The following is a 26,717-nucleotide window of genomic DNA, read 5'->3' on the forward strand; positions in this document are numbered from 1 at the left end:
CGTGCTTGTGCTAGCACTAAGCTCAACCTGCGGCTCGGACAGGGTTCATACTCAGTCTGACCCAAAAAATGTAAGGGCTTTTTAGGGGCATTCTTAGGGGCTGACACGAAAAATTTAGGGCCGACACAAAAAATTTAGGGCCATCGTGGGAAATCAAGAGTAAGGAAAAAAAATCTGCCCTACCAGGGTTCATACTCAGTCTGACCCAAAACTTTTAAGGGCTTTTTAGGGGCATTCTTAGAGGCTGACATGAAAAATTTAGGGATGACATGGAAAAAAATTAGGGCCGACACGAAAAATTTAGGGCCATCTTGGGAAATCAAGAGTAAGGAAAAAAAGACTCCCCCATGGTGCCATCAACCGTTCTTGATTCATCAAATGTTCCAGTACCTCAGTGCCTGTGACAGTGATCACCTGTCGCCCCTTGTGGTAGTTCTCATTGATATGACCATTGTCGATGTCTTCACATAACAGTCTACAGAAAAACTGATTCTAACTACAATTCCAACGAAAAACACAAATGTCTTCTACTGATGTCTGTCTCAGCACCCTGACTCTAGCTCCTTGAGCCTACCCAGTGCCTTCTCTATTTGTTGCTGCAGAGGTGCCAAAGTGGCTCTCTCGTCCTTTGCTCTGCCTCTGAGTGCATTGGCCTCGGTGATAAACCTCAGATTCCTCTTTTCTTCTGCCTCCTCACACAGTCTGTCGGCCTTCTCAATAAGCGTAGAAATGTCAGTCACTATTCTGGCTTTTTTGGCTTTGAGGCAGTAGAGATGAAAAGTGGGCAGCAATGCCAAATGTAGCCAGGTACGAAGTCTTGCTTTCCCCACAGTGGTAGTTTTTAGCAATATCACTGTCTGGGAACATGACTGCAAACACTTTCGAATTATTTTCACAAGATTTGTAACTGTAATGGCTGCAGATCACTTTTAAAGTCCACACAATCTCTGCCTTTAACGAGTCCGTCTTCGTGTATTGAACTACGTTCATAAAGCCTGACTTCCGGCTTGTTGAAGTCGATGACTGGACAACTGTAGGTGCGCATGCACTGCTAATACCACTGCCTGAAGTTGATGCTTCACTATCTTGATATTTTAGAAACAGAGTCATACCAACGGAAGATGAGAGAGTCTTCGCCAAATCAGCGTGTCTCCTGTTTTTCCGGTGCGACCCCAGCGCTTTGACGCCCATCTTTTCAAGCTGGTAACTCTGCTTGCACAGATGGCAGTAAAACATGTGCCGATCTTTTGGATCTCGACGAACCCAGCTCCCGAACTCCTTACCTTCAACCCAAGCATTTTGAAAAATGCACTTCCCCATGATACAAGTTGGATCGATGAAAGAAATACGCTACGTTGTAACGAAGACGAAGTGAAATGCCTACTCACGGAAACAAACAATGGAATATCGACAAGATGGCGACAAGTTGTCAACACGGTGACTTCCATTGACAATTTCCGGCTGTTTTGGACGCCAGACGGATCGCTATTTTTTTAAAATAAAAGATAATTTTTTTTTAGGGAGAATTTTGGTGGTAGAGGTCCACCCTTTGATTTTTTTTAAATTAAGGCCTTTCTCGGGGCTTGACTGGTTTTCATGGATTTTCAGGAGCCCCTAAATGCATCTTCGAAAATTTAGGGGTTTTTAGGGACATTTAGGGCCGCGTGCGAACCCTGTCGGAGCCCACCACCGAGATGCAGTTGCAATTATTTCTGTTGGGCTAAGATCAACCCATCCTGCTGGGTCAAATTAAGTACTGTTGTCTTGGTGTTATAATAACCAAGTGGGTGAGTTTAAAAAAAAAAAAAAACACAACAACAACAACATTTGTCGTTAACTTTGATCCATCAGTTTTTAGTGTGCACACTCAGTTTTCCAAGCATTTTTGAGAGGCTGCCATTCAGTTCTAGGTCCCAGATCGGATCCACCTTTAAGTGTTTCCCTCCTGAACTCTCAGAACTATGACCTCTACTATCCCACATATCACTGAGTCCATTCTTGTGTTAGGAAGTTATTGTAAATGTCAAAAACTGACTTCTGTCAATAACTGTGGCGCCTTGTGGTCCCTTCACAAAAATTTCTGAATGTGAATGTTGTGCAGAGTCATTTCAGGCAAAATCTCAAAGGCATCGTGCCCGGTGATACCACTCCATTGTTGTAGGATGTAGCACAACTGACACCCAAGCCCCCATAAGCAAGTTTACGTGGATGTCAAGGATCTTACCTGCATGAATATGTGAGACAGGCGGGGCACTTGTACTTGGCCTCCCCGAAAGCGCACACATCACAACTGTTGGGGAGAAGACGAATTAAATCACGACAGCAATGATTTCTAAAAGACGTATCTATTATAATTATTATTACAGTTAATCGAGAGACGTGAAGGAACGAAACACGACAGTCTCGTGTTTCTCTTCGGTATCACCGGAAGGAGCTACATTAATACAACGTGCTAGTTTCCAGAACTTTAAACTCTTTTGGTTACGAGAACATATCCGGATCTCATGATGTTATTTTAAAATATGGGTATATATTTACTTTTGCAAAAGCATCAAAGCTGTCATCAGTGTAAAAAAATATAGAATATCAGCCGTCGTTTGGATTTCGCACTTACTTCGAAAGAGAAATCTTTCTTTTCGTCCCCCCCATGTCTTCGTCCTGACTTCCACTGTCGGTTGCAGTCCCCTGAGATGGCATTCTAAGCATGGTTGGGGAAACACCACTGCCTACACCATAACTAGAAGGCACACTTGCGCAAAGCTTAAAAAGAAAATCTCTGCCGCCGGTGACTATCCGGGTTGTGGAGCAAGATCCGGTTTAACAGCTGCACTTTTGCGCCTCCCAGTGTAAGGAGGTGTTCATGGCGTCCCGACAACTTAGTGTTTACAGTACTGTATTTGCATTTTCGTAAAATACAACATTCTGCTTGAAAAATATCCACATGCCTCGATTTGTAAGTGTTTCCTTCGCAGCATATTGTTTGAACAGCCGCCATGCGCTCACAATAAATCCAGTCGATTGAAGTTCATGGTACTGCCTGTAGATGTAATGATGGGGGGCAAAAAAACAAAACAGGGGCAATAATGGGTTGAAATTTGATAATAACAAATTTGATTGATTGTTAGATTTGATTGGTGCAGGATGTTGTGGTTGAATTATTATTTAGCAATATTCACATTCATTTCCCTCCCATCTATGAAAGATAACTGAAGGCATGTGCACAGACAGACCTCGAGAGGTGCTCAGGCACATGTTCTTTTGCCCTGGATGAGGAAAAGGTGCCCATTTTGCTCGGCCTTTTTTCCCTTCATTCATTAATATTTGAAATATTGATATGACATCTGTGTCACCAAGTCTTTTGGTATTTAATTGGGATTATTTGAGTTTTTGTAAGAATTGTATTCTACCACTTAGCTCTCTTGCAGAACTGAGTCCCACCAACCAGGACAAAAAGGTCTCCTCTGACATGCAGTAACAGAGTTTGCAAAGTTAATCCCAATACTGTATTTAATGTGACAGCCCAATTTTTTTAACACAAAAAAGGGGGATTCCAATCACCTGCTTTTTCATTTAAAGTAATAAGGAGCATCCATGCATATCAGAAATCATTGTGTCATAATTACATATGTGATTGCAAATGTTATGTCTGCCAGTTAATTGATATTTGTCACATTAGAAAGAGGCCGTAACAATCTTGCACGAGATGGCACCAATGACAGATGCTCTTGTAAAGTAGCTGAACATCAGTACAGTACTTTAGAGAATATATTGGATGCTCTGAGCAAACGCTTTAAATTAAAATATCTTTGGGTGATTATTTGCTTCTTATTCCTTTGTTTATGCAATTTGATCATTTGAGTTAGCCTATTTTATTAGACTGTGTTGGTTGCACAGACAACAGCCAGTGCTGTACTTCAGTCCTTTATGCCCCACCGCTTCATTGCAAATTGAAAATTGTTTTCTAGGGTCCCCGTCAGCCGTGGGCACTTAAAATGATCACTTTTCTTTTTTCTTTAGGCACCCCCTTAAAATATTATGTAAAGTATGTGATGATTTACCAAAGACACACAAATGTTGGATAAAATTTCCATTTATTGTCATCATATTTATTATTTACACATATGCACCCATCTAGTTTTCATCCATAATTATATATGTTTACATAAAAACACGTACATTAAGTATTATAAGTTAAGAATATGACGGATATGTTTGAATTTCTGACTCTGGCCCATTGTAGCTGCCAGTCTACTGAATAAACCGAAGTAACAGTGTGATAAACATACAGTTGCAGGTGTGAAGAAAGAAGAACACCATGAAAATATAAATACTTCTCTTTTAGTGTGGGAACCAATAGTTCTCTGAGAGTATAACTTACTGTTGGACAGTAATGTGGAAAACAAAACAAAATGGGATATAAATAAACATACAGTATGATGGCAAAATATACACAGGAAATGCAAAAACCGACTGATGACTCATTCTTTGTTGCAGCACCAATGATAAGATTCCCTCTGAAGAATCTACCACATTTAAGCAAAAATACAATAATATGTAGCGCACTAAATAGAACAGTTCATAAATTAAAAGGGACAAACTCAACTAAAGTACTTTTACAGCACAATAAACCTTGATGTAACCAGTACATACACAGAGCCAAGAAAGATTAAACTAAAAAGCAACCATTCTCGAAAGCAAGGTAGAGGTAGAGCATCATCTGTAAAGATGAGTAGGTCTGACTGTGTAGGACTAAAAATAAAATATCATGATAATGTTATTTTAGCCTTTGAAGTGATATCATACATAACATCCACATGGTATTGCACTCATATAGATCTATAGTTATACAGTGCTACGATTTAGAGGGCTTACAGACTTCTTTGTTGGGCATCTGTACAGAATGGTCTGGGTGTGTGTGGTAAGGGGAGGTGTCTGTTGGGGTTTGATTGGCATAGTTAGGCACAACCCAGTGATCAAGGGGCTATACACATCCACATATTCAGCCACCATGAGCACCATTTGATTAATATGATAAATACAGCTACTTTTATCTGTCAGGTGGCCCATACAAGTGTATATTAAGTGGGTCTATCAAAATCTGTCACTATCCAAATATAGGCACATTTCCCCCCCATACAATCTTTTGCGGAAAGCATTTCGTAGACAACTAGCCAATCAAGGACTACAGTATAATGTGATGGGGCAGAGGATGATAATTTTAGCTTCAAAGGAAGCAGACAGGACCAACTTCAACGTGTTGCTGCACAATGCGATGTGGTTCCGTAATTTCCTCGATGTCTACAATAGGTAGTTGGTGACTCTCCTGAGTATGGAAGAAGAAATGTGACTGATGCCAGCTGCCATCTTGGATCTGAAACACAATGAATGAAGAAGGGAAGAAAAGAAATGTAATCATAAATGAAATACAGTATGGTGAATCCCCGCTATTGATGGGGAATTTTGGGAAAACCTATTAGTTTTTATCAAGAAGTTTTTTTTTTTAAATAAAAACAATTCAAACTACTCTGCTGAATAGATGAGACCGCATCTTGATTAATGACATGACGATGTCCTCATGTCTCATAGCTCTTCCGATTAAATGTAGTGCCCATCAGATAAGATCATATCACATGCAAACAGTTGACCCAAGATCTTTAACTGGAATCAAAATGACAGAAAAAAAGTCTCGATATAAACGGAGTTACTGTGTGGTTGGGCCGCTAAGAACGAGCCCATCACCTGTCAATCAAATATATGTTGATATTCACTGTTGTGAACTGCTGTCTGAGTATCGTTTGCCACTGAGGTTATGCTTTACCAACAGTTAATTTTTTGGTATTTGTCTCAATTGGGAACTAACACATAACAACGTGGAGAGGAAGTAATGTTTTAAATGACAGGGCCCAACATTAATGGTGGCCTGATGCCCCAGGTCCACACTGCTGCTGTGTCCGACCACCACCTACAGTGAAAAAAAATAAGTATTTGAACACCCTGCTATCTTGCAAGTTCTCCCGCTTGGAAATAATGGAGGGGTCCGAAATTTTTATCATAGATACATGTCCACTGTGAGAGAGATAATCTAAAAATAAAAAATCCAGAAATCACAATGTATGATTGTTTAACATTTTATTTGTGATACAGCTGCAAATATTTGAACACCTGTCTATCAGCTAGAATTCTGACTCTCAAAGACCTGTTAGTCTGCCTTTAAAAGTCCCCCCCCCCCTCTCCATGTAATATCCTGACTCAGATGCGCCTGTGAGAAGTCACTAGCTACTTAAAGACACCTGTCCACCCCATACAATCAGTAAGACTCAAACTTGTAACCAAGCCAAGACCAAAGAAGTTTCCAAAGACACCAAGGACAAAATTGTACAACCCGACACGGCTGAAAAAGGGCTACGGAGAAATTGCCAAGCAGCTTGGTGAAAAAAAGGTCCACTGTTGGAGCAATCATTTGAAAATGGAAGAAGCTAAACATGACTGTCAATCTCAATTGGAGTAGAGCCCCATGCAAGATATCACCTCGTGTGGTCTCAATGATCCTTAAAAAAGTGAGGAATCAACCCAGGACTACACGGCAGGACTTGGTCAATGACCTGAAAAGAGCTGGGACCACTGTTAACAAGGTGACTGTTGGTAATATACTAAGACGTCATGGTTTGAAATCGTGCATGGCACGGAAGGTTCCCCTGCTTAAACCAGCACATGTCAAGGCCCGTCTTAAGTTTGCCAATGACCTTTTGGATGATACAGAGGAGTCATGGGAGAATATTTTGTGGTCAGGTGAGACCAAAATTTAACTTTTTGGTTATAATTCCACTAACTGTGTTTGGAGGGTGACAAATGATGAGTTCCATCCCAAGAACACCATGGTGGCATCATGCTTTGTGGGTGTTTTTCTGCACATGGGACAGTACGACTGCACTATATTAAGGAGAGGATGAGCGCTGCCATGTATTTTAAGATTTTGGGGAACAACCTCTTTCCCTCAGTGAGAGCATTGAAGATGGGTCGTGGCTGGGTCTTTCAACATGACAATGACCCGAAGCACACAGCCAGGTAAACCAAGGAGTGGCTCCGTAAGAAGCATATCAAGGTTCTGGCGTGGCCTCGCCAGTCTCCAGATCTAAACCAAATAGAAAATCTTTGGAGGGAGCTTAAACTCCATGTTTCTCAGCGACAGCAAGAAACCTATTTAATCTGGAGAAGATCTGTGTGGAGGAGTGGGCCAAAATATCTCCTGCAGTGTGTGCAAACCTCTGTAATTGCAAAAAAAGGCTACCGTACCAAATATTAACATTGGTTTTTGTCAGGTGTTCAAATAAGTATTTGCAGCTGTATCACACAAATAAATCATTAAATAGATCATACATTGGGATTTCTGGATTTTTATTTTTAGATGATCTCTCTCACAGTGGACATGCACTTGCGATGAAAATTTCAGACCCCTCCATGATTTTTAAGTAGTTAAGTAGTAGTAGTGATCACTACACAGGCATGTGTATTTGGTTGGGCACAATCCATCACATTTAATTGTCGAAATTCATCAATCTTTTCTGGTCTTTTCAGCTGGTATGCCACAGAATGATCTCTTTGAATATCTGTCTTGTCTGTTGTCACAACCAACAGCACGACAAGTCTCGGGCATTGTGAATATTCCGCTCCAGTTCAATGTCTCCCACAATGTCGAGTGGCTCTGTTTGACCGACACTATTGTGCAGTGAAAACAGTGACGTGACGCGGACATGACTCTATAGACACTCGCTCACTTGGGCCACCATGGGTCACCATAAATATCTGCCCGGGAAAATGGCCCAAAACTACATTTCTAGTGTTGGTCTGATTTTTTTTTTAATCACCTAAACATCCCATCCAAGACAGATCTTGTGATGACTTAAGGAAAAAGTTCAACTAGCACCTCCTGACTTGGGGTACATTCAGAAATTCACTCCAAGCATCCTCTTTACACTTCGGAACGGTTGTGAACTCAGAGCGTTGTTGATGTGTGTGTATTGGACGTAGCCAACACTGACAAGAGTACATGCATTTCTATGAACCCACAAGCAGCTGATTACACATCTGTCTGAAGTAAATTATTGGAAAAAGTAATTATCATGACATGCCTAGTAGGATCCATGAAATTAAAACTGATTTAATATTTGCAGAACACAACTACATTCATCAATTTGAACATTATATAATCTTGACTTTGTAATGTTTTTAATTCAATAAGTAGAAAATGAATTGCCAACCTTTGTTTTAGTTACATTTACATTTCCCATCTTCATTGGATGTGTACAAAATACTGCATTCAATAAATGAGGAGAATATATAAAATACAGGAGAAAAAATAGATACCTTGCACCCATCTTGTAACACATATGGTTCAAGTAGTGTGTCGGTTTCAAATATTTGATTGTTCCAGCCTCGAAACCGAAGACTGTTGCTCTCTTTTGGTGTGTGCCCAGGAGACCTGAAGCCGTCTGCGGCGGTGTTGGAATGATCCGTTAAGCAATGGAGTGCAATAGTATGACTGGCCTCAGTGCTCAATAAATGAAGAAACTTCATTTGGACTTTCCCTACACCAAACACCATCTGCAGGGTTGAAGCACAGACAGAGGTGACATCAATATGTCATCATAACAACATTCGGGCAAAAGTGTCTGTTTGAGAATAACCTTGATTTGAGAGCTGCATGGAGACTATTCATATAAACAAACTTTACATCAGAAATATTTCATTCTTTTCTCGGACATTGCACCTTAAATTGAGGTTTAACAATGAAAATTCGTAGATTAAAAAAGACACTTCCGTATTACAGAACGAAACCAAAGATCAAAACCTGTTTGAGGCCAAAACACACATGTTTGAGGCCATCCATCCATCCATCCATCCATCCATCCATTCATCCATCCAGCCATCTATTTTCTGAACCGCTTATCCTGAAAAGGGTCACGTACACCCAGAACTGGTTGCCAGGCAGTCACAGGGCACATAGGGGCAAACAACTAGTTGTCCTCACAGTCTCAGCTAAGGGCAATTTAGAGGCTCAAATTAATTCATGTTTTTGGGATGTGAGAGGAAACCGGAGTGCCCAGAGAAAACCCAAGCAGGCACGGTGAGAACATGCAAACTCCAGACAGACGGGGCCAGGATTTGAACCCTGGTCTGCAGACCTGTGAGGCCAGCGCCCTAAACCAGTTGCATCACCTTGCCGCCGCCAAAACATTTATTTGAGAAATCAAAATATTAACGTCCTTCAATTTTCCTTTTTGCACTTTATAAGCGTTTTCCTATTAAAAGAAAATATTATAGTTATTAGAAATAACAAATTTCATTTTAATGATCAATCTATGAGGTTGGACACAAATTATTAATAGTGACTCAGTGTATTTTACAGTTCCTCCGCTTGTGCCTCTTCCTCTTGGCGCGACTCTTTTTCCTCTGAAGCACCTTAGTACAGGTGTCTGTTTTCAAGTGAAAAACAGCTCTGGGTCATTTTTAGAGAGGTGGTCTGTGTGGGTTGTTCTTTAGCCTAAGCAAGTGGCCAGACTGACAGCCCTGCTTCTGCTTCTTCTCTTCCTCTGCTCTGCCCGTGCCACTTCGATGTCCCCACAACAATCCACGATGAGCCCAATACACTCGCTAACTCGTCTGGAATGTAGTGTTTCTGGTGAGAGACACTTGACACTGCGACTTGTATTGGTATCCAAAGTCCAAAAGTTTCTGATATACCAGTGTAGCGCTGAGGCAAACGTGAACAAAGTGCCCAAAAAACAAAGACAAGACACAAATACAAGCACTGACAGGGAGAGCCATAAGCCACTGCGTGCTTGAGATAGTTTATGATAACCCGTCAAGAGCGAAACCTGTGATGATGATGGCTGGCACTCTGCACAGCATGAGTTCCATTTTAATCAATAACACTGCAATTTTTTAACATAAATTAACAAGTCATTATAAATTTGGAGTCCTGTTATGTTGATGTTAGTGCGTTCTCATGGTTGCTCCCATGCACTTTTTTGGAAACTTGGGTGGTGCGTTCCACCACATCCTGCACTCCTGGTTTCATCCACAGCCTCCACCACTGCATCAAAGGCACCCATGCAACTTGGCAAGACCAAACAAGATACTCAGGAACTTTAGCGTCATTTCAACTGCCATTTATGTATTTACTGTGGACAGCTAGGTCATTTCATTACCACATGCTCTATAAAACCAAAAGAATAGGTTCACCATGACCCAAGAGGACTGTGTCCATGTGGACTTTTATTAGACTTTGTATTTAAGTTTGGAGTTTTGTCACTGGCGTTGCCAGTTCGTTGCGTTGTGTTAGGGAGATGTATTCACTGTCTGTGGAACTCTCCGCTTCTACACGCAAGTTAGAATAACCCTAGTCACAGCGCTTCTGTGCCCTTCTGTTTGATCCTGTCCTGTGGAGTTTGTTTGCCCCCTAGTCATTGGACCTTGCTGTATGTCTTTTGGATCCCGCCTAGCCTAGCGTTTCTGTGCCTCTGCCTTGTTTTGGACTGCTTTTTGGTATTGACGAGTTTCCAGAATAAACCACATTGAACATTATTCCTCTGCCTCGAAGTCCTTCATTTGGGTCCGCCCCTGTCACTGTTGGTTCATGTCAGAGTGTCCAATTAATGTGGGAGGAAACCAGAGTACACAGAGAAAACCCATGCAGGCACGGGGAGAACATGCAAACTCCACACAGGTTAGTCTGGGATCAAACCTGGGACCTCAGATATGTGAGGCCAACACCACAATTCTGTATATAATTTATGATTTACAGTCAAATAAGGGAACGTGGGCGTCACAGTGGCGCAGCTATAGAGTATTGACCTGACAGTTCTGAGGACTGGGGTTCAAATCCTGGCCCCGCCTGTGTGGAGTTTGCATGTTCTCTCCGTGCCTGCATGGGTTTTCTCAGTGTACTCTGGTTTCCTTCAACCTCCCCAAAACATCCATTAATTGGAGAACCTAAATTGCCCCTAGATATGATTGTGAGAGCAACTGTTTTCTGTCTCCGTATGCCCTGTGATTGGCTGGCAACCAGTTTAGGGTGTACTATGCCTTCTTCCTGATGGCAGCTGTAATTGGCTCCAGCACTACCGTGACCCTCGTGAGGATAAGCAGATCAGAAAATGGTAAGATGGATGGAAAAAGGGTCTTTCCCAAGGGAATTGGTTATTCATTGATTGCTCCAAAATGGATTGATAGGGGTGGAAATTAACTGCCATTTTTATTTCATCAAAATATTTATTAATAATAACTAAAGCCATCAAGACGCTAAAGGTCCTTCAAGGTTTATTATCATCGCCAACATCATGTAAACAATTAAATTTTACCTTATTAACAGCCAGTGGATGTAAACAGGTCTGACCCCCTGCAGTGAAGTTGCAAAAAACCTGGAAAGCATCTGAAGTGCAGCCAAGGTTTGGATCAATCCAGAACCAACCTTGAGATTGTGAGAATTAGTGTGGGAGTGTGTGTGTGTACGTGTGTGTGTGTGTGTGTGTGAGAGAGAGAGAGAGAGAGAGAGAGAGAGAGAGAAAGAGAGAGTGATTGAAAGTAATATTGAGGTTTACATTAACGATTGCTAAAATAAAAAAAAAAAATCACTAATCTGCTCTCACCATCTTTTAGCTTGTGATGACAGTCCAGCAGGTCTTTACAGACACGAGTGGGGTTCTCTCTTGTTCCCAGAGGCTTTTTGATATTCTCAATAATGCTGCTCAGGTAATGCAAAGCCTTAAAAATCTCAGAATTCTGGTCTGGCATGTTCACCTCGGTGTCTAGAAAACTCTGGTTATAAAAGCAATGTCAAGAAAAATACTTTGTAATATAAAATGTAACTATACTCTATATTTACTGTATGTCTGCATTAGATTCAAGCATGATCATATATTAATTTGGGATTTTTGCTGTTCTTTTTTACCCTGCATTCAACTTTTACTGAATCAATTAACTACTTTACCTCTTTTCCGAGGACGGCTTTAGAGTCAGACATGCTGTCGAATTCTGAGTCATCGTGTAGTAGTTGCATCTGTGGGGTCAAGATCATGATTCATTTTATTATATGATAATGTATTGACATATTTCTGCATATTTTGAGAAAATAAGCCACTCAAGACAGCTATCTTTTAGCAGGGGAATAAAGCACCTGAACTATTGGCTCCTGTTGAGGCTCAGTACATTCCACCAGGTATTGTACAGTGTTAAGAAATAAATAAATAAACATTTAAAAAAAAACAAGAAATTGATCGAGATCAGATCTCGTGTTTTCCAAACACAAACAGGCAAGTCAGTACCAAAGTAGCAGTAAAATTATGCCGCTTTTGAAAAATAACCACTAGCAGTTCTTAATGTTATCTAGTACTATATAAAGCATGGAAGGTTTTTTTTAATTTTTGTGGGGGTGGGATCCTTCTTCTTCTCATTTACTTACTGTAGGACCTGGAGCACCAGGGGGACCCTATGGGAGAAAGAAACATGAAAACATGAGCTATAATCGGGTGACAGTGAAAAGTAGCATGTGGGTCTACAGCAATACTAGAAAAAAAATATGGTCGCAAGGCTCTCTATGGTTTGATGCTTGTCAATGTAAAACAGTCGTACACTATTGTATAATTTTTTCAATGAGTAGTAACCTTTAGTACCTATTTTTTTTTTATGTTTGTAAATTTATGCTTGGGTTCCAACCACAGTGGTACATATCGAAGTAAGATTGACACACATGACACAAGACACACAACAGGATTCCATTTACTAGCTAAGGTGCACTACACCATCTGGTAGAACTACTTCTTCCATTTGAATTATACATTTAAAATGTATAGTTAATTACTGTAGAAGGAGAAAAGTGGAACATATGGTTGCACCGTGACCTCACTGCAAATAGGCTTGCAGTTTCAAATCGCTGTGCGAAGTTTGCATTTTCTCTTTCCATGCGCAATATGTTACATTCATCGACGACACAAAAGTTCCAATCAGTATGAATGTGTACTTGACGATTGGTTGTCTCTATGTGACAGCCCAGCGATTGACTGGTGATTTGCGCTTGTTTAACCAGAATAGGCAATAGCTTTGCTTTTACCTTGGATACAATAAGCGTTGTATACAAAGAACAGATGGATTTGAAATACAGATCTAACAGAAACCGTGTTTTCAACAAGTCAAACACACCAAAAATTGATGTTGTATGATTGTCAAAAACAACTTACTCTGGGTCCTGGACTTCCATGTGGTCCTTGGGGCCCCTGGAAACATGGAAAATTGTTGTGAAAATATAATAAAAATGTGGGAAAACAGTAAAACTACAACCCCAATAATTAAATACAAGACGTTTGTCATACAAGAAAAAGTCAGATGTAAAACCAAAATGTATCTTCAAAGTTTCTGTAGTGCTGTGACAAAACCAGTGGGATTTTTTTTTTCTTTGCAGCGAGTATATATTTTCAGTCACCCAGGTTAAATCGAGGCAACCAAACTTGTTCTTGTTTGGTGAAGACTGACAGAAGGAGCAGACACATATTCGGAAGGTTCTTGAAAATCGTGGCTATCCAAACCGGTGCTTTTTTTTCCCCCCAAAGGTGCCAGGAGAAGACTGGACACTAAACCTAAACCTGAAATAAGAAACAGGAGGTGGAATGTGGCAGCCCCTGACATGGCTGGATTGCCAAGAAACACAGAAGGCTTTTCTCCAAACACAACAGGATAATGCATTCCAAACCAACTAACATCCTAAAAAAAAGAAAAAAAAAAGTTTCACCCCAACAACATCAGTGGTGTTTATGCAGTGCAGTGGAGTGAGGAGTGCAATGACAACTACATTCAAGAAACTAAACAACCATTACATACAGGCACAGTATAGTGACAAGCAGCTTCTTCAGGTGCAGAGTCAGCGGTTCATTGACATCTGATACAACCATTTTCAATACTGCTTATCCTGTTCAGGGTCAGAAGGCTATCACAGCTGACATTGGGCAACAGTCAGACTGCACCCTGAACCGGTTGCCAGTTAGTCGCAGGGCACATATAGAGATGAACAACCATTGGAACTCACATTCACACTGGTCACTGAGTGGGAACTGAACCTTCACTACACGCACCAAAGTCAAGCAAATGAACCACAACAACATATTGGTATCTCAAGAAAAGACATTCCTTCCAGGACATTCATTCATCTTCCGTACTGCTTGTCCTCACTAAGGTTGTGGGAATGCTGGAGCCTAACCCAAGTAACTCTGGGCAAGAGGTCACCAGCCAATTGCAGCATACACGTAAACAACACTCACATTCACACCTACGAGGAATATGGAGTCATCAATTAATGTACCATGCATGTTTTTGGGATGTGGGAAGAAACTGGAGTTCCCTGAGAAAGAAAACTTATACAGGCATGGGAAAAACATGCAAACTCCAAGCAGGTGAGGGTCAGACTTGAACCTGGGTCCTCAGAACTGTGAGGCAGACATGCCAACCAGTCACCTACCATGCCATCCCCTTCCAGGACAATGACACCCAAATTTTGGATGGAGCACTGCTGCTATGAAAGAGATGCAAAAGAAGCTTTTTCATGACCCTTTTTACACAAAAATTGAGCTATTCTATTCTATTCAATTTTAAAATAATTTCCCAAATGTGGTGTCCATATGAAAACGCTCGAATTCTGTAGCATGTATGGCCAGCCTGAACGGGTCTGTAATGCAGCCAGTCGAGGTCATAAAAAACAGACAGAGCCTGGACGATCAATGTAAACAAAGTCACAGCAATGGCAGGGAATGTGAAATAACCAGGAAAGAGACGTGTAAATTGATGACGAGAAATAACTTCTGTCTTAAGGGATACATAATGTGACTAACCACTTAAGTAAGAATTGAAAAAGCATAAAGTTGAAACGTCTTCAACAAACAAGACCAATTCCATTTGCCTTGATTCAACTTTAGTAGATTGTGATATGTTGGACATTTTTGTCTTATTTTTTGTCATACTAGAGCGACTTCATCCACCAGACGAGTTTCAACTACCAAGTGATTGTGTTTTTGACATACTTGGGAAAATAAATAAATAAATAAATAAATAAATAATATATATATATATATATATATATATATATATATATATACTTATATATTCACACACACACGCCCACGCATATATAACACATGCACACACACACCGTATTTTCCGGACTATTAGACACTCCCAAGTACAAGTCGCACCAGCCATAAAATCCATAATAAAGAAGGAAAAAACATATAAGTCACACTGGAGTGTAAGTAGCATTTTTGGGGAAAATTTATTTGATAAAATCCAACACCAGGAAAAGAGATGTCATTTAAAAATTAAATGATGAACAATTTAAAAGAAAAATTGAAAAGAGGCAACAACAGGCTGAACGGTATGCTTACATAACAATACGTTAAACATATAAGTCACACTGGAGTGTAATGTAACGTAACAATTGAGAACGTGCCTGGTATGTTAACATAACATATTAAGAGTTATTCCGATAACTATAGCATAAATAACATACTAAGAAGTTTACCAGAACCAACCGTGTCACTCCAAATACCCGGTAACTAAAATCCAATGAAATCTTCATCCTCGGTGTCACTTTTCATTAACTCCCCTAACTTTGGGGGTAGAAGAAGCGGCGCTTCCTCTTCTACATTGGTTACGTCAGACTCATCGTCAGTGGCAGTTCCAATTATTCCAGCCTTTCTGAATCCTGACAGAATGGTTTCGGTTGTCACCGAAGGCTATGCTTTGTTGATCCATCCAATGACTTCCAGGAAAGTTGCACGGCGCATTCTCCCGGTTGCCGTGAAGCTGTGCTCTTCATCCATCATACGCTGCTCCCACAGGTTACGCAAGACTGCCCTTAAAGCTCTTATACACAGAGATTTTTTTAATTTGTCTTTGAATTATAGTGTGATGTCCGCTCAAATGCTATCCATCACAAGCAGAGCTTTGCATGTTCTAAAGAAGCCTTCCAGACGCTTAGTGTAGTACTTTGTAAGTCATAAATTCATCATTTCTTGATCCATCAACCCTTTCTCATTCACGGTGACTGCAATTGAGGGGGATTGGATTTTTGGCATAGTTTTTTGTTTGAAAATGACCATTGGTGGCAATTTTGATCCATCTCCACAACATACCAGCATCACTGGGAAATGTGATTTCTCATGATCAGTTGTTACTATATTCATGCTCTTTTGCCCTTTCTCTGGAAGACTTCGGCCCATGAGAATGTCAAATGTGAGGGGGACCTCGTTCATGTTAATAATATGGTCCAGTGTCACGTTGTGATCATTTAAAGCGGAATTCCGGTGGTTTGGATTAACAATGTATCCAATAGGTCATGTCATATGTACTGTATCTTGAAAATGTGATAGTAATCCTCACTCTATCATTGAATGGTGTTTTGAAAAGATTTTTATCGGCAATTAAAAATTTTCATAGGTGCCGCCATTTTGGCAATTCCCATGACCTATGTGCACGGATGTGACATAATAGCCGGGCAAACAAAGGCTCGATTACGATGGGACACAATTATGGCCAGCGCTGATTTCTCTGATTTATCCTCATCTGATGAAAAAAGATGGAGGAATGCCTCCATACAGATTTGAACCAAAATGGCGGCGCCCATGAAAATTCGCTCAGGTGTTTGGACTCTGATAATTGGGTCGACCACCAAGGCCTTTTTTTCCCCAGATTGATCGTTCAAACTCCAAGATTCCACTGTACGTTTAATTATCCCTGTAGTCCAGCCTGTATTCATGCATCACTTAACACAGTTTTCATCATCCAAAGTTCAACTTAGAGCTGCAAGGTGCTTTGAAGTGGCGCCATGGATGGAAACAGGAGTGATTTTTGAATGAGAAATCTGCTTATATCAAGTGTGATGTCTCAGTGGAGTTTAATCATGATCTAATCACACATGGCATCGGTTGTAATTAAATTTTTCACCTTTTCAAGTTTTTGAATAATTGACTATGGATTGGATTGAGATCTTACCATTTCACCACTGCTTCCTCTTGGGCCCCGTGGGCCCTATAGAAATAGCAAAAACAAATAACACTGTGTTGCATTCATACACATTCTCGCCATAAATGTCATCTGCTAGAACACAATAAACCTGTTTTGATAACTAAAAAACGAACTTACAGGTTTTCCCATTGGGCCCATCTTTCCTTCAGGCCCCACTGGTCCAGTGAAACCCTGAAACAAGCCTTATTGTTAAGCTTGGCTTATATGTGTCCTTTTTTGTGAAGTTAAATTTACAGAGAATGGCGAGGGAACCTTACTTCTGACTACATCATTGGGTTTCTCATTGCAGAGTGGGATATATGAACACTACACTCTACATCCAGCATACCTTATTGTAAGTGATTATGTCTGTCAAATCTTGGGCTGGGTTTCATTTTAGGACGAAACTTACCAGATTTCCCATTGGGCCCTTGGTACCAAGGACACCTTTCAGTCCCACATCACCATTTGGACCCTAAGGTAAAAGACAATATTTCATTTCATATAAGTCATTATATAGATAATAATAGTCTGATCAATTTTACCATGTCTTTTGTACTTTCATTTTTAAGCAGATAACCATTATATTATGCTAACCTTTGGACCTGGAAAGCCCTGCAAACCAAGCATCCCTCGATGACCTGGTTCCCCCTGGCAAAAGAACATCCATTCCATTATTAATGAAGTGTTTTACATATTTGAAAAAGGAACATATAAATCAGAGAGCATATATAGTGTGTATAATGTATGATCTGAAATATACGTATATATATATATATATATATATATATATATTTTTTTTTTTTTTTTTTTTTTTTAACAAGGACACTATTAACCCAGAAGAAACACAGTATCCTGTCCTTTAAACAACCCCACTGCATTTCAAAAGAAGTAGGGCACATGCAAAATGGTTAACGTCTGGATCAACAGGAGCCCCAACACACAAACACACACACACGTATAGGCATTTAGTGTCTGCACCCAAGTCTGTCTGAGGTCTGTCTGTCGTCCAGGGTGGCAGCCACACTGTTTATACAGCCCATCATCCACATCCTCTAGACAGATCCACTTTTGGGCCAACAACTTTGGCCAAGCAACTCTATTCACTCAATGGTGTAAAAGGATCTGACCCCAGGGATGAAGTCTGCTCTCTGTTACATGAACATCAATGGGGAAAATGAGGGACGGGAGAAGACTGCAAAGTACTGAATGTTGTTTTTTTTTTTTTTTTTTTGGAGGGGGGGGCGTTACATAAGTGAAGTGGAACACCTTTTTTTCAGGTCTCTGGAGTGTGAGGATCTTACATAACCTGGCTTGAGCACAAGAAATGTTTCCATCTGAGGTTTTCTCCAGATAATTCTTTGACTCCATTTAGGATGGAAAAGTCTTAACCACATTTCATGCCCCACTGTTATCTGATCCCAAATGTTATACTGTATTTATAGAGAACTTTAACCTTGTACGGGAGAAAAAAACATTTGGAAGTTTAGCATCAATTTAAAATGTGCAATGTAGTAAAAAATAACGCTTTGTTACTTAATCATGGTGACAATTCCCTGAACAATAAAGGTAAACGTTCTGATCCCTAGAATGGAATACCTAACTGTATGGTTACACCTAGTCTCAAAACAGAAAAAAAACATATTTTATCTGCTTGTCTGTATTATTATCTTAATGTAATGAATCAAACGACCTTGTGGTCTACATTTAAATTGGATGCTGAGCACTGGGTGCTAGGGGGCATGTGAACCACCAACATACACACAAACACACAACCTTTTAGTCTAAGTGTCCCTTTTTGTATCTTATGTAAGTGCTCGCATGTGCATGGTAAAAAGTGCTTTTGGAGAGGAAAAAAGTGCCGTAGGAACAGACAAACACGCTCGCAAAAAGCAAAAGTATCATACTCCATTGGTACACTGACATTTATACTCATGGGCAATTGAGAATGTTCAATTTGCTAAAAATGCAGGGTCTTGGAATGTAAGAGGAAGCCAGAGACCTGAAGCAAACTCCAATGACCACAAGAAAACCCCAGAGGCAAGATTCCAACCCGGAACCTCAGAACTGTGAGGCAGATGTGGTAACCACTCAGTCACAGTGACACTGCACACTACAGACAAACTGCAGTGCCTTTAACATTGTTTATTGTTGTAATGGTTGAATTCCCATTACTATTAATTATGGGAAATTGAACATTAGAGATTCAATTATGTTTAAGATCGACTTTTGCTTTAACCTATTTTTGTGTGAAAGTACTCACTGGTTGCCCTTTGGTTCCTGTCTCACCCTTCATGCCCTGGTCACCTGTAGTCCCCTCCATCCCTCTGAGGCCTGATGATCCCCGATCTCCTGGCAGGCCAACCTCACCCTGGACCACCAAAAGAATTGTCAATGTCAACAAAATGTAGTGCACATTTTTTCTTAACAGATGTTGTGGATTATCACAATATATTATGCTGTCATTTTCACCTTCTGACCAGGCGGTCCGAGTTCTCCAGGTGGTCCTGGGAGTCCAACACTCCCCCAAGGACCTGGACGTCCAGCAGGACCCATCGGTCCCACCAGGCCTCGCTGGCCCTGAAAGAATCCACCAGTTTATTTGCCAAAACACTACCATGTATGAAAAAAACATAGACTAAAGAGAATAATTCATACAGATTGCAAGCAATGAAGCGTTTTTTTTATATTGTTTTATACTAAGAAGATAATTACCAAACAAGCTAATAATTAAAGATTGAATATGATTTTTTTTTTTTTTTTACATTATGCTATGGTTGGATAGTTTCTCACAGTATGTGCATGGCTCTAAACTCCAGAGTTGATGTCTGTTGGTTTCCCCAGTCATAATGGTTCCAGAAAATGGGCCGAACTGTAAAATCGACTGGCTGTCACAGAGGTGCTTTCCTACACTGGAAACCCTAGCGGTTTCCTCCTCTATCGGCAGTGTGGTGAGGCAGAATGGAGAGAGGGATATTAGAATAACAGATCGAGTGGGTCATTGCATGTGGCTTCTGTTCCTTATGATGAAAGTGAATAAACGCGATTAAACCTGCTTGGTATTTGTCAGGTCAACCACAAAGGTGCAGGCTATGAGAAACTCTTGCATAAGAAAAATACACAGTCTCCCATCCCAATTAGAGAAAGGTCTTCACAGGAATGCATGCTCAGGATAGGAACCAATTGAACCAGGAGTACTAATAAAGGCACTGTGAAACACAGTAAATCCTGCCAAATACATATACTGCATTTAAGCTAGATTTTCCTTCAGTGACCCTGCAGGCAGGTATGAAACATGCACAAACTTACACAACACATGATAAACAATGTTGACCTTTTCAGCACATACTCAACAGATGACCTTTTCTTGGGTTTCCCAGAACCCAAAACTTACTGTAATAAATAACTGTAATACAGTATATAACCCTAACATTGGCATTTGTATGATATGAAGGTGCAATACATGAGTGTATAGAAACCAACACACCAGAACAAAATAATCAAATCAAATTGCCAAGAAACACTGTGGCTGTCAAAAAAAAAAAGTGTAGTCTGTGGTTTAGTGTAACGGACTTCTGTGGCAAAGTTCCTAAATTAACAATAATTGTATGAATGCTGCTTCTTAATATTATGTTGGCTGACCATTTTGAGTAAAATATACACTGACTTGCTACCACAAACATTCACAATATAATAAAGTTGAAAACAAAACCTTAGCTCAAAGATCATGATGCTTAGTTTGGTATAACCCTCTCCAAAACAATTTATCATTATATTTGTTTGTTGTTGTGGTGCAGTACTGCACTGCATCATACTCACAGCTGTTTGTAATAATTTAAATCTCGTGCATATTTTTGAATTGTGTATAAATTAGAAGCTACAATTTTTAAGATTGTTGTAGGAATAATTGTGATCATAATTATCATACATTTGCTTCCAATAAAGAAATGTTTTGCTCTGCCCTAGATAACGTGGCAGCCTCCTAGCAGGATATAGCAAGCACAAAAACATCTAATCATCAGAACTGTTAGAACTGCTGCCTGTTAAAGAAATGATGACCACACATGTATTCAGCAATCTTCCTTACATGCACACGCACATGAGGAAACATGTACACCTTGTTTCAAACTGTTTTGTTTGTCGTCTCCTTTTTGTAACATCCATGTAAATAAGGGGCGTCTTCAAACTAAATAAATTGAGGTGCTGAGGAGAGGATAATCAGAGAATGCAGTGGTGAATTGTACGAGACAGTTCCTCTCCTCTCTCCTCCCGAGACTTGAACTGGTGTCTTTGCTTCCTTTTTTGTCCTGTTTAATGAATGTCTGATTGGTCAACCTGACAATTGCGTATACCTGTAATGTGACCAACTACCTTGGCATGTTACATCAGTACACATTTCATCTTTTAAATAACTGTATTTTGCTGTATTGTACTTAACTGTAAAAAAAGAAACAACAAGCCTCAACCAAAAAGTCCTTATTTCTGGCAAACAACCATTCCAATGTGTACACTGCGGATCCCTGTAATTGCTTAGCAAACGCAGGAGAACCACTTCAAACCCATCTAAAAATAAATATCTTTTAGCGAATAACAAAACAACCGACTGGGGGATGGGGGGAGAGTACAATGACATGAGATTGCATCACATACACAATATCTAACAAAAGTGGGCCAATACGTGAATTTTCTGTAAATTTTCATTTTTTGGTGGGAAAACACGGAAGGAATTATACATAATTGCTACATTGTGAAGTGCCGTAGTCAGTGTACAGCATGTACTGTAGTATAAGTGTAATGTAAAAATCAAAATTTACTCTCAACTCAAGACACGGCAACACATGGCTATTAATGTCTGAATTGCTGGCACCAAAAGTGGGTAAATTTTGTAATATTGTGTTGTACTACATTATTTTCCAGTACTCATACATGGACTTCACCACACCTGTACAGATTGGTACTGGAATCCCATTCCACTACTCTGTTCCAACCTCATGGAACTGGTAGATTTTGGAGACCTGGATATTCCTTAATGGTGGCCACACAACATATTTGGATGGTATAATAACGGTGTGTACATATTTTGGTTGTAAATGTAAACAATTGTAAATTGAATGCTGGTCATAATTCAAGGAGTAAAAAAAGAAAATTCATAGTATTACCCTGTACCCATTCATCTGGCAATCGTGCCACTTCCTTCTTAAATGTATATACAGTATGTACTTGTGTGACCTTGTGACCACATCACAAAAAAGTGTTAACGTTTTAAATGAAGAAGACTCCATCTTCCATATTATGATAAGGAATCACTCCTATGAACTGCATGTCTCTTGTACTTTGTTCTTGCTAGTTTGTTTGTTCTTTGTTTTTAATGTCGTACAAGGGTGGCACCGACTGCTGGAGACAAATTCCTTGTGTATGGTTACACACTTGGTCAATACAGCTAATTCTGACAATGTAGATAATGAAAGCATAAGTGCACTTAAGAGGATTTCTATGAATGACTTGAAGCTGTCATCTGCACATATGTATCAATGTCACAATAATAAACATAATCTACAGTGTACGTACAGTCATTACCATGAATAAATATACAGTGAAGAAAACAAGTAGTTGAACACCCTGCTATATTGCAAGTCCTCCCACTTAGAAATCATGGAGGGGTCTGGGGCATGTCCACTGTGAGAGAGATGATCTAAAAAGAAAAATCCAGAAATGACAGTGTATGATTTTTTTAACAATTTATTTGTGTGATACAGCTGCAAATAAGTATTTGAACACCTGAGAAAACCAATGTTAATAATTGGTACAGTAGCCTTTGTTTGCAATTGCAGAGCTCAAACGTTTCCTGGAGTTGTTCACCAGTTTTGCACACACTGCAGGAGCGATTTTGAGACACTCCTCCACACAGATCTTCTCTAGATCAGACAGGTTTCCGGGCTGTGACTGAGAAACACGTAGTTTCAGCTTTCTCCAAAGATTTTCTATTGAGTTTAGGTCTGGAGAAAGGCTAGGCTATGCCAGAACCTTGATATGCTTCTTACGGAGCCACTCCTTGGTTTTCCTGGCTGTGTGCTTCGGGTCATTGTCATGCTGAAAGACCCAGCCATGACCCATCTTCAATGCTCTGACTGAGGGAAAGAGGTTGTTCCCCAAAATCTCACAATGCATGGCCGCAGTCATCCTCTCCTTAATAGAGTGCAGTCGTCTTGTCCCATGTGCAGAAAAACACCCCCAAAGCATGATGCTACCACCCCCACGCTTCACAGTAAGGATGATGTTCTTGGGATGGAACTCATCATTTGTCTTCCTCCAAACACGGTTAGTGGAATTATGACCAAAAAGTTCAATTTTGGTCTCATCTGACCACAAAACTTTCTCCCATGACTCCTCTGTATCATCCAAATGGTCATTGGCAAACTTAAGACAGGCCTTGACATGTGCTGGTTTAAGCAGGGGAACCTTCCATCCCGTGCATGATTTCAAACTATGATGTCTTAGTGTATTACCAACAGTCACCTAGGAAACAGTGGTCCCAGCTCTTTTCAGGTCATTGACCAATTCCTGTCGTGTAGTCATGGGCTGATTCCTCACCTTTCTAAGGATCATGGAGACACCACGAGGTGATATCTTGCATGGGCCGACACTCCGATTGAGATTGACCGTCAAGTTTAGCTTCTTCCATTTTCTAATAGTGGACCCTTTTTCACCAAGCTGCTTGGCAATTTCTCTGTAGCCCTTTCCAGCCGTGTGGAGTTGTACAATTTTGTCTCTGGTGTCTTTAGAGAGCTCTTTGGTCTTGGCCATGTTACAAGTTCGAGTCTTACTGATCGTATGGAGTGCAGAGGTGCCTTTATGCAGCTAACGACCTCACACAGGTGCATCTGATTCAGGATAATACAAGGAGGGAAGGTGGTCTTTTAAAGGCAGGCTAACAAGTCTTTGAGGGTCACAATTCTAACTGATAGATAGACAGGTGTTCAAATACTTATTTGCAGCTGTATCACAAAAATAAATCGTTAAAAAATCATACATTGTGATAACGGGACAAGCCGAAAGGAAAAGAAGAAGACAATGGACATCACCTACAATGAAAATTTCAGACCCCTCCACGATTTGTAAGTCGGAGAACTTGGAATATAGCAGGTTGTTCAAATAATGATTTTCTTCTCTGTACAATGATGTCCATAAGTACCTGTCGTCCTCGTTTTCCAGGTAATCCCGGTAAACCAATGATTCCTGAAGGACCATCAGGACCGGGGTAACCCTTTATGCCTTTAGTTCCAGGTAAACCATATGGCCCCTACAAAATGTCAATAACATCATCAATATGAAAAAAATGGTCACCCTCGCTGTTTGAAAATGTTGAATTTTCTGTCAAATATTCTTAGAGATGATTTATTTTTTTTCTTTCCTTATACCAGCAATAATTTATTATCTAGGGGTGCACCGACTTTGCTGGATATTGAGATGTAGGGAAAGCAAAATGAACTCTCAAATGAACTTTAGATATCCAGAAAATTATATGAAAAGATATCTAAAGATTTATAATTGCCAATCGGTACTGTTCGACTTTTGATAAAGAAGCGGTAAATGGGTGGTTCTACAGATACCAAGCACACCCATCTTGAGCAACAAACATTTCAGGCACAACTGCCATGAACATACAGTAGTTTGGGATGTAATGAGAAACCTAAACGCAACTTGAGATGAAAAAAAAAAAGAGTGTGAATGTTTCAAAATGCACGATATGAACAAAAATGAGTTTTAAAAAAATCCATTACTGCGTCAAGACCGCTGGCATTTTCAAATCTCTTTCTCACAGGTCCTTTGACAGTTCTTTTGCTTTCATAATTTAAAACTCAGCAACAGATACCAAGTATTTTGTGTTTTAAATAATGTAAAAATCATTCATATGGTCAACCCAAGTCAAAGTGCCATTTTTTCTAAACTTTCTGTGATTAAGACATTTAAGACATGTGATACTCACTTCTACTCCAGGAGCTCCAGTCAACCCTCTTGAACCTTTGAGTCCTGCTGAGCCCTGAACAAACGCATACAGACAATAAAACGTAAACAGAATTGCATGGTTATGCATCTCATAAACACCTCAATGAGCAACGGAAATTATCAAGACTATGTCTTACGTGACTTTTACAGAGACACCAAATACATGTTGCAAATACATATTGACAAATACACATTGTCTTCTGTCGGTGCAATAAAGCAGATCAAAAATAAAAAAATATATATTAAAAAAGTAAGTAGCACTTTTAAAAACAATATACAACACAGGTTGTCCAAAAATACATATATATTTTTTTTTTAAAGAAGGGAGTAAATAGAAATGTAAATAGCCATAGATAAAATACAGCAGGTCCTAAATGTTCCTTTTTTTTTCCTTAATGTGAACTCAATAATTAAGATCGTCATTTATTTTTCCTTGACAAAACTCTAACTCAACTTATACTGGAGGAAAGTGTTCCCAAAGGATTTGAAGTGATTATATAATTGGGATTTGAGTTTTGCGTTACATTTAAAATGAACAATACGTTATGGAACTAGTTGAAGGATGTTTATTATTTCATGGAGAAAGCGAATTATGTAATCAGAAGTACTATGACCCAAAAAAAGTTCATAAAAGGATCAGGGATTAAAAAAAGATAGAACTCTTTGACACATGCCACTAAAAAAGGAGGGGAGCCTTGAATCGACTGTGACCATGGAAATTGGCAGGACTTTTTCAATGTTTTTTCTTTTTACTCCATATTATGTGGCTCAGACCTATTTCCATCAGGTGTGTCATATTAAAAGGGTGGGCTGTTCCTTTCTCTTTTAATCAAAACCAACAAAACTGAGCTAAACCATGAAGCACAAAAAACGAGTGTAAACTAAAATAAATCTACACAGACTAGTGTCGGGTGACAGAGGAAAAATACATCTGGATATTTCAAACAAGATGTCTGTTTCATCCAGGCTATAAAAGAATTCTTCTTAATCCACAGCGTCAAGCATAATATCCAGCGACCTCCAAAAGTATTGGAAGAGAGTGGCCAATTCCTTTATTTCCCCTGTAAACTGAAAACAATTGGGTTTGACATTACAAGATGAGGCGGCACTGTGGGTGACTGGTGAGAGCATATTTCTCACAGTTCTGAGGACTAGGGTTCAAATTCGGGACGCCTGTGTGGAGTTTGCATGTTCGCCTTGTGCCTTTATGTGTGCCCTGAGACAGGCAGGCAACCAGTTCAGGGTGTACCTTGCCCCCTGCCCAAAGATAGCAGCCCTGCTGCGACCCTTGTGAGGATAAATGGCTATATAAGTGAATGGATGGACGGATTACCGTATTTTCCGTACTATAAAGCGCACCTAAAAGCCTTTGGTTTTTTCAAAAACCGACGGTGCACCTTTTAATCCAATGCACCTTATACATGGATCAATAACTAAGTTTAGGTATGCAATTGGGCTATGGCACGAGTCGGGCAGTCAGCACTGCGCCACTACAGTATGAATATTGAGCCCCATCAGTCGCTATTTAGCGCAAATGCCACGTCATTATTCATGATAACTTGGCCCATTTCTCCCACTACAGTGTGCAGTCGACCATCAGGCTCCATTGCGCCCACAATCCTTAAAAAAAAGCATGTTCTCTGAAATATAACTTGTTTTGTGTT

The 26,717-nt window shown here is 39.9% G+C and overlaps 2 protein-coding genes across 3 annotated transcripts in view; both read right to left on the reverse strand.

Moving 5' to 3' along the window:
* znhit6 (zinc finger HIT-type containing 6) overlaps positions 1–2,828 on the reverse strand; it is a 38,804-nt gene extending 35,976 nt beyond the window's left edge. Inside the window, exons 1-2 of the mRNA XM_061825326.1 lie at positions 2,615–2,828; positions 2,225–2,290 (exon numbers count right to left, since the gene is read on the reverse strand). Coding sequence (XP_061681310.1) covers positions 2,225–2,290; positions 2,615–2,706 — 158 coding nt within the window. The 5' untranslated portion in view covers positions 2,707–2,828. The remainder of the gene's footprint in view (positions 1–2,224; positions 2,291–2,614) is intronic.
* Positions 2,829–4,094: 1,266 nt separating this feature from the next.
* Positions 4,095–26,717, reverse strand: part of LOC133503855 (collagen alpha-1(XXIV) chain) — a 145,335-nt gene continuing 122,712 nt past the window's right edge. For both annotated transcript variants that reach the window (XM_061825822.1, XM_061825821.1), the window contains 15 exons: positions 25,034–25,087; positions 24,239–24,346; positions 19,519–19,626; positions 19,310–19,417; positions 17,644–17,697; positions 17,459–17,521; positions 17,185–17,238; positions 17,035–17,070; positions 13,236–13,271; positions 12,461–12,487; positions 11,990–12,058; positions 11,649–11,817; positions 11,361–11,470; positions 8,365–8,601; positions 4,095–5,371 (listed from right to left, as the gene is read on the reverse strand). In XM_061825822.1, the coding sequence (XP_061681806.1) occupies positions 5,225–5,371; positions 8,365–8,601; positions 11,361–11,470; positions 11,649–11,817; positions 11,990–12,058; positions 12,461–12,487; positions 13,236–13,271; positions 17,035–17,070; positions 17,185–17,238; positions 17,459–17,521; positions 17,644–17,697; positions 19,310–19,417; positions 19,519–19,626; positions 24,239–24,346; positions 25,034–25,087 (1,380 nt within the window). In that variant the 3' untranslated portion in view covers positions 4,095–5,224. The remainder of the gene's footprint in view (positions 5,372–8,364; positions 8,602–11,360; positions 11,471–11,648; positions 11,818–11,989; positions 12,059–12,460; positions 12,488–13,235; positions 13,272–17,034; positions 17,071–17,184; positions 17,239–17,458; positions 17,522–17,643; positions 17,698–19,309; positions 19,418–19,518; positions 19,627–24,238; positions 24,347–25,033; positions 25,088–26,717) is intronic.

The sequence above is a fragment of the Syngnathoides biaculeatus genome, chromosome 7 (genome assembly GCF_019802595.1).
Source record: "Syngnathoides biaculeatus isolate LvHL_M chromosome 7, ASM1980259v1, whole genome shotgun sequence".
Taxonomy (NCBI): Eukaryota; Metazoa; Chordata; class Actinopteri; order Syngnathiformes; family Syngnathidae; genus Syngnathoides; species Syngnathoides biaculeatus.